At 52.4% G+C, this 15,293-nt stretch overlaps 1 protein-coding gene and 1 long non-coding RNA gene across 4 annotated transcripts in view; both read right to left on the reverse strand.

Moving 5' to 3' along the window:
* IFFO2 (intermediate filament family orphan 2) overlaps positions 1-1,700 on the reverse strand; it is a 45,977-nt gene extending 44,277 nt beyond the window's left edge. Inside the window, exon 1 of one of the 2 annotated variants that reach the window (XM_086364803.1) lies at positions 696-1,700. In XM_086364803.1, the coding sequence (XP_086220929.1) occupies positions 696-1,366 (671 nt within the window). In that variant the 5' untranslated portion in view covers positions 1,367-1,700. The remainder of the gene's footprint in view (positions 1-695) is intronic. The other variant, XM_086364806.1, reaches the window with a different exon arrangement.
* Positions 1,701-14,600: 12,900 nt separating this feature from the next.
* LOC147377261 (uncharacterized) overlaps positions 14,601-15,293 on the reverse strand; it is a 46,511-nt gene continuing 45,818 nt past the window's right edge. For both annotated transcript variants that reach the window (XR_015150154.1, XR_015150150.1), the window contains one exon: positions 14,601-14,785. This is a non-coding gene — a long non-coding RNA (uncharacterized LOC147377261). The remainder of the gene's footprint in view (positions 14,786-15,293) is intronic.

Raw genomic sequence — 15,293 nt, forward strand, 5'->3', positions numbered from 1 at the left:
TCTAAAACTCGTGGCCAGTCTGATGTAGGTCTTGTTATCCAGTCCAGCCAACCGGACACGAGAGAGCTGGAGCAAGACAGCGGACCCTGGCCTCAGCGCACAGACCCAAGCACTCTGAAACACTTGATTTTTTTTTAAATTCAAGGAAAAATAGAAAGTTAGTGGATTACTTAAGAGTTGTTTCTTTTCACCCATTGACAGAGGGGAGCCCACTTTCTACATCCTTGGGGAAAACACCTAAGTTGGAAGACAGACTGGCCAGGAGTATCTCACATCCCAGCTTCACCATCTATTAGCCAAGACCCCTCAGGCAAGTCACTAGCATCCGTGCCTCGGTTTTCTCATCAACAAAGCTAGGATAAGAATGCCCCACACTTTGTGTTGCCATGAGGATTAGGTGACATCACATAAAACACCTATGGTCATTATGTCACCTAGAAAACAATGTGCCTGGTCCGGTGACGGAGCGGAGGTGTCCCCCACGGTAGTCAGCGCCGGTCCCCATCCTCGGAACTAGAAAACCGAGTTTTCCAAGTCTGCAAACACAGCTTCCAGCCCCACCTGCTAGGACCAGCTGGCCGCCCACCCCCTACCCCGGCCCCTCCGGAACGCACACATTCCGGGGCCGCCAGACCCGAACGACCCCCAACCCCCCACCAGGGAGTGCGGGGGGGGCAGGGCGGGGTCCCACTCACCTCCGCTTGTACTCGTCGCGCTCGCGCTTCACCTTGGCGAGCACGTTGTAGAGCGCGCGGATCTCGGGCGTGATGGTGTCGATCTGCACGCCCACGCCGTCGGGATGCACCCACGACACTCCGGGGCCCTGCACGGTCTCCACGCCGCCGCCGCCCGTGCGCCGCACCTGCGTGTAGCTCCAGATGGTCCCGGGCAGGCGGCCGTAGTACTGCGGGTGCGAGCCGCCACCGGGAGGCAGGCCGCCCAGGGCCGCGGCGTGGTTGGCGTTGGCGCCGGCCGCCGCGCCGCTGCCCGGCCCGCCGCCGGGAGCGGGGGGCCGCAGCAGCTCCGGCCCGGTCTGCACGGCCTGCTCGCGGGAGAAGGTCTTGTAGCGCAGCCGCCGCTCGCGCTCGCTCTGCTGCTGCTCCAGCTGCTTCTCCAGCAGCCGGTTGCGCCGCTCCAGTTCGTGCACCTTGGCCAGGAAGCAGCGGAAGCGCACGTTGAGCCCCTTGAGTAGGTGGATGTTGGAGCCCAGGTCGTCCCGCAGCGCCGCCGTCACCGGCGACGGCCCGGGCCCGGCCCCGCCGCCGCTGCCGCCCCCGCCGGGGCAGCCCCCAGGTCCGCCGCCGCCGCCACCAGGCGGGCAGCCGAAGGCCAAGGCCATCTCTCCGAACAGCAGCGAGTTCACCATGCGCCGGCCGCGCGGCTCAGGGCCCAGGGCCCGCGGCTCTAGGTGCGGCTCCAGCTCCGGGCAGGGCTCCCGGCGCGGCCGGGACAGGGCGGACGCGGGATCCAGCGCGGCTGGCCGGGCGGTTCCAGATGCGCGCCAGACGCGGCCTCCGCGATGTCGGCGAGCCGGGCCGTCCCCGGGTGTGGGCGCCGCGGCGAGGGAAGGGACTCGGGCAGCAGTGGAGGCCGCGGCGGCTCGCAAGGGGCGGCGAGGGTCCAAGTCCCGGCGCCGGGGGCTGTCGGAGACACTGTGGAAGCGCCGCGGCAGCCGCGCTCAGAGGACTCTCCGCGGGCACTGCCCCTCTGCGGCGGGCCCCGCCCACTGCAGACCTAGGCCCCGCCCCCGGACGCGCCCCGCCCACCGCGCCTTCCTCTGCGGCGCTCCCGGAGCCAGAGGCCCTGCCCCCAGGTCTCGCCCCGCCCACCGCGCCTTCCTCTGCGGCGCTCCCGGAGCCGGAGGCCCCGCCCCAGGCCCCGCCCAGCCCACCACTGCGGCGCTCCCGGAGCTGGAGGCCCCGCCCACCCCGGTCTCGTCCCGCCCACCGCGCCTTCCACTGCGGCGCTCCGAGAACCGGAGGCCCCGCCCAGCTCCGGACTGGACCCCTTCCTCCCCTGCGCCGGGTCCTGTGGCCCGGCCCGGCTCCGATCCTTCTCCCGGGGACACGGCCAGCAGAACTGCACCAGGCATGCGGTCAGGTGGGATCGCCGCAGAGCCAGCCCGGCCTCTTAAAGGGACCGGCGGCCTCGGCAGCGCTCGCTTCCCCCTCCAGGGAGTCTCCTCCCCCGCGGTCTTTGCCAAGGAGGCTACCCTTTTCTTCCAACCACCCCAGATCCCGCGGTCCCCCATTCCTGCGGAGTGAGGGGGACCTCGGTCCAGAAGGGCTGGGGACCAAAGCATCCGAAGGTGCATTCGCACCCACCCCCAGTCCAGCGTGGCGCGGCCTCAATCGACCTTCCCCGGATGAGGCGGCGCTTGCACCGGCACGTCGCCCACGCAGTGGACCCAGGAGGGCTCCTCCACCGCTTACCCCAGCCTCTCGTCCCGAGATAGGCCTAGGCTATACCGAGCCGGCTGGTCCTCGGGCCCAAAGACGGACCGCGCGGATGCTGGGGACCTGCGTAGGGAAACTGAGCTGAGATCCTCCGGCACGTGATACCTGCAAGCTCAGCCTGGGCTGCTACCACTCCCCGGCCCCGAATGATCACCTCCCCACCACCGCACAGGCTGAGATGCAGCTGGCCCCAGAGTGGGGGTCCATTTCATCAACCGCGTGGGGGGCACTTGAGGGCAGAACAGATCTAGAGGGCGGCGCCGACCCAAAGACGCATTCATTTATTCACTCAAACCTGTTTTCAGATTTACCACCCTAAAAAGAAAAGTTCTCCAGTCTCCTGGTGTCTCTTAAGGTGTTGGTCGTTAAGTCGTCTCTGACTTTTTGCGACCCCACGGACTGTAGCCTGCCAGGCTCCTCTGTCCATGGGATTCTGCAGACAAGGATACTGGAATGGGTTGCCCCTCCCTCCTCCAGGGGATCTTCCCCTCCCAGGTATCGAACCCCTCTCCTGCACTGCAGGCAGATGCTTTACCACTGAGCCACCAGGGAAGCCTGGTGTCTCTTAAACCAGTTTGCACACATCTCTGATTATTTTTTGAATACTGATAATAGTTCCCATTATTGAATGCTAAGTATGTATCAGGTGCCATACTTGTTATCCCAATATTACAGAGGTCGCTGAGACCAGTGGAGCAGTGATCCACCCCTAAACACACACTGTAACCTGCCTACACGATGCGGCTGGCCTCTTGTCCATTTCCCCAGTCGAAACCTCAGAGGGAGGTGACCCCCACATTTGAACGCCTGGGGCTGGCAGTGTATGCATTTAACCAGATACGTGGCATGTTCCACATTCTTTCGGCTGCATTTTTTGAATTGCAATTAAATTTTTGTCCTATTAACTTAATGTGTTTGTTCTCTCTCTTTGTGTGTAAGCTTGAGGGCAGGTACCCTTTCTCAGAGGGACAAAGGCTTTGTGTTCTCAGTGACAGAAGAGACATAAAGGAAACACGGGCATGCTCTGGGGTGAGGTCGTGGCTGTGATGTTAGTTGGCTATTTTTGATTCAGTCACAAGAGCAAACCCCAGGTTTCCTTCCCTCAACCCCAGCTCCTTGCTCCATTCCAAACATAGGCTCACCTTTCCAACACCCCCAGCAGAAACTCACCTGTCTTAAAATCTTTCTTTGCCTTACCCAACCAGATGTGATGACTGCTCTTTGGTCTTTGTTCTCTCCTCTCTTGGTAATTTTCTTGTTTATCTAACCTAAAGAATCAAAGCTGTTTGCCTTACAGCAGGAGTTCACGGATTCCCCAGGGTGGGGTGGGGATTGCTAAGGATAGAATTCTGCAAAGTCCATGATATAGACAAAAGTTACATTTTTATTTTCACTAGTACCTGAATCTGGTAAAGCATCTGCCTGCAATGTGGGAGACCCGGATTCGATCCCTGGCTTGGGAAGATCTCCTGGAGAAGGAAATGGCAACCCACTCCAGTGTTCTTGCCAGGAGAATCCCACAGATGGACGAGCATGATAGGCTATAGTCCATGGGGTCGCAAAAAGTCGGACACGACTGAGCGAGCTTCACTTCACAGTACCTGAATCAGTTCAGTCGCTCAGTCATGTCCAACTCTTTGCCTGAATGCTATTTAGTATTTCCTTTGATCATGAATGCAGGCAACAAGAAGTCCCTGTGATGTTATTACTAATAGAAATCACAGGTATTTTCACATCACCTTCAGTTTTTATATATCTCAAAGTATCATTTAAGCTACCATACTCTTAATATCATATTCAATTCACCAGTAAATCTTACTTAATGTATTAATAAACATGTTACTATATCACAATTTCTTTAGTATTTTGATAGTTGTATTTTAGTAAAATTGTTACTGGTGTCTGAATGCAATATTTTAAAAATTATTATGAGATGGATTCACAGGCTTCCCCAGATGCCCAAAGGGCCTTAACCCACAGAAAGGGTTAAGAAGCCACACCTCGGGAGCAGTTCCTTGCCACCTTTTCTCAGACAGATCTGTCCTGCTAACCACAATGCCCTGGAATCAGGGTGTGAAGCCCTCCTGGAGGGGCCAGGTGGGGTGGGGGCACCTAACTCTGTTCTGGGCCTGGAGAGACCCAAACAGTCCAAGATCATTTACTGACCTCCTGCTTCAGCACAGACCTTGCGCTAATTCTGGGGAAACAGCCGAGAACAATGCAAGAGCTCCAGAAACCCTGGGGGAGCTCGTGGAGACAGACAACACCTCACCCCCAACAGTTGCTACTCCATACCTTCCATCAGGCCAAGGGTCTTGCGCCAATACTAGGTCAAGTTCAGCACTGAACCTCCATATCCCAGCATGATGCCTGGCACGTGACAGGTGGTCAACAAGGATGAGTTTAGGTAAACAACTGGACGAGCTGTTGGCACTGGAAAAAAATCCCTGTAAAGTACCTAAGAGGTATTCAATACATATTAGGGTTTCACATTTTAATTACATTTCTTTGATAACTTTATTGAGGCATTTTTTACATATCATGTAATCCACCCATTTCAATGGTTTTTAGTACATTAACCAAATTGTACAACCGCCACTATAAATCAGTTTCAGAAGATGTCATCCCTCCCAGTAAGATCTCTTTTACTGTTACTGTTTCCGCCTCCCGCCCCAGGCAACCGTGATTGTCTCTCCCTCTCTGTAGATTCGCCTTTTATGGACATTTCCTATAGATGGAATCATACAATGTGTGATCCCTCTCGCCTGGCTTCTTTCACCAAGTATCATGTTTTTCAAATTCACATTATAGCATCCGTAGGACCTTCCTTTCTATTGCCAACCTCTTCTAAAATTTGGTAGTTTGAATTTTGCATTACCTTATTTACTTTTCTGCACATCAATTCCTCATCTGGAAATGGGCCTAATAAAAATATCTACCCGGGGACTTTCCTGGTGGCCCAGAGGTGAAGACTTCACCTTCCAGGGCAGGGGGTGCAGGCTCAGTCCCCAATAAGGGAGTTAAGATCCCACATGCCTTGGGCCACAAAAGCAAAACATAAAGTGAGCAATATTATAACAAAAATTCAATAAAGACTTAAAAAAAAAAAGAATACCTACCTGGGAGGGTGGTTAAGGGTTAAATGACTTAATGCATATAAAGCCAGCACGCAGTAAATGCTCAGTAAAATGTTAGCTATTATCACCATTATTTCTTTTTCATTCTTTTTGCTTATGCCAGTGTGAAAAGCCCATAAATGTCTCAAGAAGCAGGGCAAAAAATAAGCCTCTCCCACGATCCCACACCCGGTGGCCTTCCCCGTCATCTGAGCCCAGTTCTGTTGCCAGGAAGAATGAACTGCCCTCTCCCTTGCATCCCCCATTCCCACCCCCAGGCTGCAGTTTCTAGAACATTCCCATCAGGTGTCTTCACGGCGAAATGAAAGACAGCAGTAAAACAGGGCTGCACGGAGAAAAGGGAGTGGCTATTAGTCCCACATGGAGCTCCAGGTGGAAATTAATCCTTTAAAAGGCACAGGCAAATTCTTGAGAGGGCCCATCTCTCCTCCCCCCAAACAATAATGACAATAACAACAGCCAGAAAAAAAAAAGAGCTGGCAGAAAGGGTGACTCTCGCCCATCCCAGCAGCCACGGCACGCTGCCCAGCCTCATCCCTCCTGGGCACCTCCAGGCTTACAGGCGGCTTAAGCTACCTGTTGGCTCAACAATTATTCTGGGTGGGTTTGCCTTCCTCGAAAAGGGCGTGGGTTTCACCGACGTCAGGGCGCCAGAGTGTCCCACTGGCTGCCCAGACAGCCCTCTTCTTGGTCAGCAGAACTCTGGTTGCTCCCAGGGCCTTCTCCAGGCCTCTCTCACGCAGGCCAGCTGGGCGGTATGGCAGTGTGGTTACAGGCAGGGTGTGCAGGGCCAGGCTCAGTCGATCACTGTGTGGCCATGGGCAAGTTACTCACCTGTTCTGTGTCTCAGTTTCTCCCTCTGTAAAATGGGATGGTAGCAGTATATGGGGTTACCATGAGGACGAAACAAGTCCACATGGCTGAGAGCAGTGCCTGGCATGCTTTAAGTGCCAGTTATCGTGAATCAACATTCCTCAACCCCCTGCCAGGAACCGTTCTGGGGGCGGGGGGTCTTTGAGCTCCATGTGACAGGAAGTAAAGGCTGAGGGTTGCAGAAGCCTAACCAGGGCCATGCTGGATCATTCTAGAGGGAGCCACAAATTTGGATAGGCCCTTGCTTTTAGGCCTTCTTCCATCATTTCCAAATGACTGCGCCTGTTAAACATCTTCTTTGCATGGGTGCCAAGTCGCTTCATTTGTGTCCGATTCTTTGCAACCACATGGACCGTAGCCTGCCAGGCTCCTCCATCCATGCGGATTCTCCAGGCAAGATTACTAGAGTGGGTTGCCTCACCCAGGGATCAAACTCATATCTCTTATGTCTCCTGTGTTGGCAGGTGGGTTCTTTACTACCTGGGAAGCCCAGTATCTTCTTTACCCTGACTCGATCACTAAACCTCTGCATGTTAAAGACCCTTCTTACAGATGGGGAGCCCAAGGCTCAGGGGGTAAAGAGCCTATCCCAAAACACAATTCACAGCACAGTTGAACTCTGAACCCAACTTTGAACTCCAAGCCCCATCCATTCTGCTCCTGCTCTAGCCTCTTCCTCGACCACCCAAAGATGGAACATTCAAGCATTGATCTGAGAAGTGAGCCCCTGAAGTGATTTCTACCATCCTGTTCCATGGTGTTGGCCTTCAAGTGAGTAGAACCGGGCACGGAGAAGCGACCAGCAGGGACATCGTCAGACGAGCCCAGAGCCGCGATGAGAAGCAACACCGCACGCTCCCACGTCCGGGTCTTTACACATGCTGGTCCCGCCTCCAGGGACACCAGTCCCCTTCTCGCTGACTAGCTCTCACTTATCCTCCAGATCCTGGCTGTAGCAGCACTTCTTCATTTGCTGTCTTGTTTCGACCTTGCATTAAGGAATGATGTACATTCAACAAATATGTGTACAGCTCGATGAATTCCTACACATGCACACCCTAGGGTACTCCACACCCAGTTTATTTCCCGCAAACAGAAATCTCCCTGGTGACCCCTTCCAGTGACACCTCCCAAAGGTGATTGGGCTCTGACGTCTCTCACCATGGATTCCCTTCTAGCCTCATGGACAACAGAATCGGACAGTACGTTTTTTCACTTCTTTCGCTCAGTCTCATCTGTGGGAGACCCACCCACGCAGTTTGTGCTGCTTTGCTGGGTCACATCACGTGCTATCAACACATCACAGTGTATTTCTCCATTCTACCATGGTGGACATGTGGGTGCTTTCTAGTTTGGGGCTATTTGAAGTAAAGCTGCCAAGAGCCTTCTCATTTCTGTCTTTAGGTGAACATAAGCATTTGCTCTTGAGGAGAAACTGGGGAATGGGATTGCTGTGTGGCAGGGGTTGTGTATGTTTAGAGTTAGTAGATATAGCCAGACAGTTTTCCAAGTTGGCCATCTAAATGTATACCCCCAGCAGCAGCATATGAGAATTCAGATTGCTCCAAATCCCAGCTAATTGTCTTGTTGTTTGGTCACTAAGTTGTGTCCGACTCTCTGCAACCCCATGGACTGTAACCCGCCAGGCTCCTCCATCCATGGGATTTCCCAGACAAGGATACTGCAGCGGGTTGCCATTTTCTTCTCCAGTGGATCTTCCCGACCCAGAGCTTGAACCCCATCTCCTGAGTCTCCTGCACTGGCGGGCGGGTTCTTTACCACTGGGCCACCAGCTGTTTCCTTGTTCAATCGCTCAGTCGTGTCTGACTCTTTGTGACCCCATGGACTGCAGTGCGCCAGGCTTCCCTGTCCTTCACTATCTCCCAGGGTTTGCTCAAACTCATGTGCATTGAGTTGATCATGCCATCCAACCATCTCATCTTCTGTCGCTCCCTCCTTCTCCTGCCCTCAATCTTTCCCAGCGTCAGGGTCTTTTCCAATTAGTCATTGGAGCTTCAGCTTCAGCACCAGTCCTTCCAATGAATATTCAGGGTTGACCAGGCAAGTCCAATATTTAGTACAGTCAGAGATCAACACTAGGATTTACTGTATAACATAGGGAACTATATTCAATATCTTGTAAAAACCTACAATAGAAAATCATCTGAAAAAATATATCAAAAAAATCACTTTTCTGGATACCTGAAACTAACACAATCTTGACAATCAACTCTACTTCCATAAACATATTTAGCGTAATCAGTGCTTTTTTATTTTAAGGGTAGCACTTCCCCTAGAACCGCTCTGCACCCTCAAAAGCAGGGTAGGTAGGGACCTCTTCTCACTCTTCCCCACTGTAGATTCATTTGTCCGTAGCATTCCCACTAATTCCTTGTCTCCCTCATGGCAGGAAGTGAGGGCTCCTTAAGGAAGGGAAGGAAACCATCTATCTCCTTGGAAGGGAGAAGCCAGGCCCTGTCACCCCAGCCCCAGGCCACTTGCCCTCTGCCAGTGCAGCCGGAAGTCCAGCCCCCAGCCCCCAGCCCCCGCAGGGCCCTCTCTCTGATGCACCCTACGCTATTTCAAGCCCTGAGCTTAATGAGATGGCCCCTTCCTGGATGTGTGGTGCGGGCCCTCTGAGCCTCAGTTTCTCTGTCTATAAAGCAGCTACCATGCCTCTGCCCCATGGGGTCGCGTTGTGCGCTGTGCGTGCTCAGTCTGTCCGACTCTTTGCAACCCCATGGACTGTAACCCACCAGGCTCCTCCATCCACGGGATTTTTCCAAACAAGAATATTGAACTGGGTTGCCATTTCCTCCTCCAGGAGATCTTTCGAATCCAGGGATCGAACCCACATCTCCTGCAGCTCCGGCATTGAAGGTAGATTCTTTACCCACCGAGCCATTTGGAGGAGCCCCTGTGAGGCTGTGGTAGGGGCTAAATGAAACACTATTACGTTCCTGGAAGGGAGCCTGACAGAGGTGGGTGGCTCTTTGCAGTCACTTGAAAGCCTGTCGCCCTCTGTCAGAGATGACCTCCCAGGCTTCCCTGTTCTGGTTGTCAGAAAGCTCTACAAAGTGCCCGGCTGCATGATGCAACACATCCATCTCTGCCCGAAGAGACAGGCCTCTGACCCCAAGAACCAACAGGTACTTCTCTCATTTCGCTCATTCCTCATGCTGTCCTTCTCAGATCCGTCCCAGTAGAACTAGTCTATGGGCCAGGCATCATTTCACATGGATCACCTCATTCTCTCCAAACCTCACCAATCTGAGGAAAGACTCTCATTCTGCTTTTACAGATGGAGAAACTGAGGCTTGGAGAGGAAAAGCTAGATTCTTTCCCTTGTCCCAGGGCCTGGCAATCTTAGGTCCGAAACCTTAAGCCAGGTCCTGCCTGGACACTGCAATGTCCACATCGACCTCAGGATGAGCAAGGACCCTGCAGCTGCAGGGTGTGGGTTGTTGCCAGGGAGGCCCTGGGAGTTCCAGGAGCAAGATGGGGCAGGACAGGGGCGTCTTCACCCCGTGGGGACCCTCCTGTCTCCTCCACTGGCTTGCTTTGCTCCCATTAAGAGATGAGCTGGGTAAATTCCCACATAACCCACCTCCGATTTCTGGTTTGCAAACAGCTTTTCACTTGCCAGGGAAAGCACTCAGAGGAGGCAGGTCCTCTGTGGCCTCGTGGTCCTGTTTCTCCTGAAACAGACACCCCAGTCATGGGGCTGCCTCGCGGGAGGTTAGCCAGCAAGGAATGAGTCAAAGCCCTTCTTCCCGGAGGCCTGCCTCTTCCAGGGCCATGAAAAGGAGGAATGCGTCTGAACTCATCCCAGACCCTGATGACAGGACCAGCTCCCTAATTGTCCTGAACGCAAGTTTGAAATGACTCGCCGCAGAAGTCACCATGTCAGCCTTGGTGACTTCCCCGATGGCTATTTCGTAACTGCAGAGTTTTCAGCCAGCCAGAGGCTTCCTTGGTCCACAACCTGCCCTGCACCTTCCAGCATAGCTCAGATGAGAGGCGTCACCTCCGTGTCCAGCAACTGGGGATTGACTGCTTAAGTCATGACATGTCCATAAGAAGTCATACTCAAGAAATCCTGAGGATAACACACACATCTTTATTGGCACGAAGGAGGTCCTCCAGTTATCACTGAAGGGAAAGGGCACCACTGTGAAACACTATAAAACCATATCATTTGTACGTGGGATCTAAAAACTGAGACTAGTGAATATAACAAAAAATAAACAGATTCACAGATACAGAGAACAAACTGGTGGCTACCAGTGGGGGAGAGAGCAGAGGGGAGGGACGAGACGCGGGCAGGGGGCCACAGGTGCCCTACTGTGTATATAAGGAGACATTGTACAGCCAGGGGATACAGCCAATATTGTGTAGGAACCATAAACTTTAGAAATTGTGAATCACTGTCTGTACGTCTGTAACTTATGTAATACTGCACATCAACTATACTTCAATTAAAAATTAATACAACTATAAAATCCCACTTTTAAAGTATTCATCTTTGGTCTGTGGCTCTGTCCACATGTATATACATGGGGGAAAATTCTGTAAGAACATCCCAAAGGTCAGCTGACGGTTTTTGTTCTTTTACACGCCTTTCAGTGTTTTCTGAATAATAACATATACGGATAAAGAACTAAAGAATCTCTTGATGAAACTGAAAGAGGAGACTGAAAAAGTTGGCTTAAAACTCAACATTCAGAAAACTAAGGTCATGGCATCTGGTCCCATCACGTCATGGCAAATAGATGGGGAAACAATGGAAACAGTGACAGACTTTATTTTTGGGGGCTCCAAAATCACTGCAGATGGTGACTGCAGCCATGAAATTAAAAGACGTTTGCTCCTTGGAAGAAAAGTTATGACCAACCTAGACAGCATATTGAAAAGTAGAGACATTACTTTGCCAACAAAGGTCCGTCTAGTCAAAGCTATAATTTTTCCAGTGGTCATGTATGGATGTGAGAGTTGGACTATAAAGAAAGCTGAGCACCGAAGAATTGATGCTTTTGAACTATGGTGTTGGAGAAGACTCTTGAGAGTCCCTTGGACAGCAAGGAAATCAAACCAGTCCATCCTAAAGGAGATCAGTCCTGAATATTCATTGGAAGGACTGATGCTGAAGGTGAAACTCCTATACTTTGGCCACCTGATACAAAGAACTGACTCATTTGAAAAGACCCTGATGCTGGGAGAGATTGACAGCAGGAGGAAAAGGGGACAATAGAGGATGAGATGGTTGGATGGCATCACCGATTTGCTGGATATGAGTCTGAGCAAGATCCAGAAGATGGACAGGGAGGCCTGGTGTGCTGCTGTCCATGAGGTCGCAAAGAGTCGGACACGACTGAGCGACTGAACTGAATTGATATAAATATATATGTGCATGTGTGCGTGTGTAACACATACAAAAACAGTTGCAAGTCACCACAGTGGTAAGGATATCAACACCATTATCTCTTAAACCTCACGTCATTTGACAAAGCTGGTCAAATTCTGCCTGAATTTTAAAATGAGCCCTTATTACATTTAAAAGGGAGCTTCTCAGGTGGTGGAAAGCAGTAAAGAAACTGCCTGCCAATGCAGGAGACATGAGAGACAGGGGTTCGATCCCTGGGTCGGGAAGATCCCCTGGAGGAGGAAATGGCAACCCACTCCAGTATCCTTGCCTGAAAAGTCCCATGGGCAGAGGCGCCTGGCGGGCTACAGGCAACAGGGTCACAAGAGTCGGACACGACTGAGCACAGCGCAGGCTTTTCAAAGGAGAGAAATAGAAAAGCTGTTTTCACTTCAGGGGAAAAGAACCCAACATTATTGTGTAAAATAAAAAGCACTGGGCCAAGTGGGAGATCTAAAGATGCGTGGGATGCGGACTTTGACTTCAAGAACTTTGCAGCCCCAGGTCCTGGAAGAACTAGACACGAGCTCACCTCGAGTAAGCAAGACCAAGAGAGGCAGCTGGCAGAGTGTTATAAGGACACGGAGCAAAACATGTCACTTCAGGGGCAATGAAACGATTTACTGAGCACCTACTATGTGCCTTCTGCCCAGAGCATCTTCTATTTCAGGCTCACAACAGCCCTTGCGATGGGCACAACTTCCACCACTGTACTCACGAGAACAGCCAGGCTCTACAAGGCTCTGGAATTTTCCCAGAGTTGCGAAGCTAGCAGCAGCACAGGTGGGAATCTGAAATTCTGTCTCCAAAGCCAATGCCTTCTCTCCCACTCCTCACACTCCCCCCATCCCCAGGGGACTGGGGTCAGGACAAAACAGCTTCTGAGGGGATACTGCAACAGCAGAAGAGGCAACAGCAGCTATTCTCTCTCCAGGTCTCCGCTGTCTCACCTTTAAATTGGAGGGCAATATACCCCACAGGGCTCGTGTGAGGGTTAAAAGAGAAACCCAACATATTGCCAGGCAGAGACACCAGAGACAGTCATGCCTATAAAGCATCTGGAACACATGCCTGATGCATGCTGAGTGCTCGGTTACATAGAGGCTGCAGTGGACTCTGGAGTCAGGTTGCCTGCGTTTGTGTCCCTTCTCTGCCACTTACCGTGTGATAGTTGGACAGGTTACCAATGGTCTGTGCCTCACTATCTCCATTTATAAAATGGGGTGACAATAAAAGTCCCAACCTCAGGCTTTTGTTAGGACAAGGAAGGGAAGGCATATAAGGGATTCAGACCAATGTCTGGCACGCGGTAGGTGGGTAATGAATGGTCGGTATCGTTATTCATATTACTTTGCGCTGCAAAGACTTCTGAAGCCAGCAGAGCCTGATCCTTGCTGGTAAGGGTTTTAAAGGACCGCCCCCAGCCTTGAAATGTAAACATCCCTGGGAAGAGCAGTAACACCACTGGTTTCCGTCTGCCAACCCTTGGAAAGATGAAGGCGATGGTGTCATAGGTAACGATGAGAGATGGAGATCCAGGGGTCAGGCCTCAGAGGGAAGGGAAAGAACCTCTTCCAGAAAAACCTAAACTGGGAAGAAAGGTCAGTTCGGACACAACCCTAACATTTAGCTTCTCACCCAGCCCAATGCTAGTAGCTCAAGATGAGGCAGAAAATGGCGAATAATTGTAGCTCATGTTGCTGAGTAGTTGTTATGGATCAGGCGCTTACCTGCCTCCGCTTTATTCACACAGGCAATCATTTGACCCTCAGGCGATGCTATGAGCACACGCTCACATCCCCATTTTACAGATGAGGAAACGGAGGCCCAGGAATCTCAACTGACTTGTGAACATCACACAACTAGTATGTGGTCCAGCCAGGGCTGCCCCTGTGACTTGCATGCCCCCCGGTTCAGTGGGTGGACAGACCCCTCCCTTTACTCCCTGGATCCCCACCTCCCAGGCAGCCAAGAAAAGCCTCTGCCACTGGGTTGGAATCCATCCTCGGGACCTTCGGCCTCCTTTGGAGACAACCACCGAGGTTGTCTGGGGGAAGGAGCTTGTCTGGCCGGTGGTCAGGAGTCCTCAGACCTCAGCCCTCCTCTGGGGGTCCCATTCGAGGTTAGCCACCATCCTCACCTATCAGGGGAAAGTCAGGCCCCCCGGCCCACAGGCAGGGCTGACATCTGTTTTGGAGGAGGCTTTGGGGAGGCACAGGTCACCCCCTGTGACCTGGATGGACTCTGGTCCCCTGACCTGGAGTCCAGGCCCGCCTCCCAGTGCCCAGCCATGCCACGGCTCAGATAAGAGAGTGGCAAGCAACCGGAGAGGCAACCGGAGAGTGGCAACGCTGTGGGCCCAGGGTCGCGGCCCAGGGCCAGTGACGCCTGTCCCTGTCCTGCTGCTCACCCAGGCGTGAGTCACCCTCTCAGAGCCTCAGACTTCCCAGCTAAAACATGGTGGGGGGCTCGGGAGAGACAGTCTCGCGGGGCCGTTCAGCTCCCCCCAGATTCGGTAGTTCTAGGATAGAGTTCTCTTCCTTCTTGGTGCTCACAAAGCAACAGGAAGACACGGTCCTTACCCTCAAGGAATTCGAGTGGGGCGGCAGGGACAGCCACCTCCCAGCCCTGTCTACACCCAGCGCCGAGTGTTACCAAGTCCAGGCTGGCACTGCCCACCACACCGCAGACCGATAAACCAAGAGACGAGTCAATAGGGCAAGGAATCGCGACTTTATTCAGCAAGCCGGCAGGCCGAGAAGATGGTAGACTCGTGCCCCAGAGACCATCAGGGCTCCTCTATGTAAAAGGGATGGGAGGAAAGTCAAACATTTCCTGGTCCCGGTCAGCCGCCAGAGTCACTCACAGGTGGGCCTGGTCAGGATGCAATCTGTGAGCTAAACAAAGGTATTTTAGCTTAATGTCATTACTTGGGAGGCAGGGTTCCCAGAGACGGACCATTAGGTATAATTTAAGCTTATGGGTAACATCCGTTTCGTGATTAACTTGTAATAGCATCCGAAGGGCCTTCCCTATTACACAAGTGTGTGACGTCAAGTTATTTTTCTCTGAGCCTCAGTTTCCCTCACTGTAAAGTGGGCCTATAAGAGCTACCCTTAAAATTATAGTGTTACCACATGAGATACACTTCACACCCACGAGGATGGCTATCATCCAAAAAAAAAAAAAAGGTGGGGGGCTGGAATTAACAAGTGTTGACCAGAATGTAGAGAATTTGGAACGCTCGTGCACCCCTTGTGAGAATATAAAAGGTGCAGACGTGATGGGAAACAGTTCAGCAATTTCTCAAGAAGTTAAACATAGAACTACCAGCAGTTCCGTTCCTAGGAGTATGTACCCAGGAATTGAAAGCAGGGACTAAAAGACATCCTCACCAGCGCTCAG

Source organism: Bos grunniens, chromosome 2 (assembly GCF_055505025.1).
Source record: "Bos grunniens cultivar Pamir isolate PY7600 chromosome 2, Bosgru_T2T1.0, whole genome shotgun sequence".
Lineage (NCBI taxonomy): Eukaryota > Metazoa > Chordata > Mammalia > Artiodactyla > Bovidae > Bos > Bos grunniens.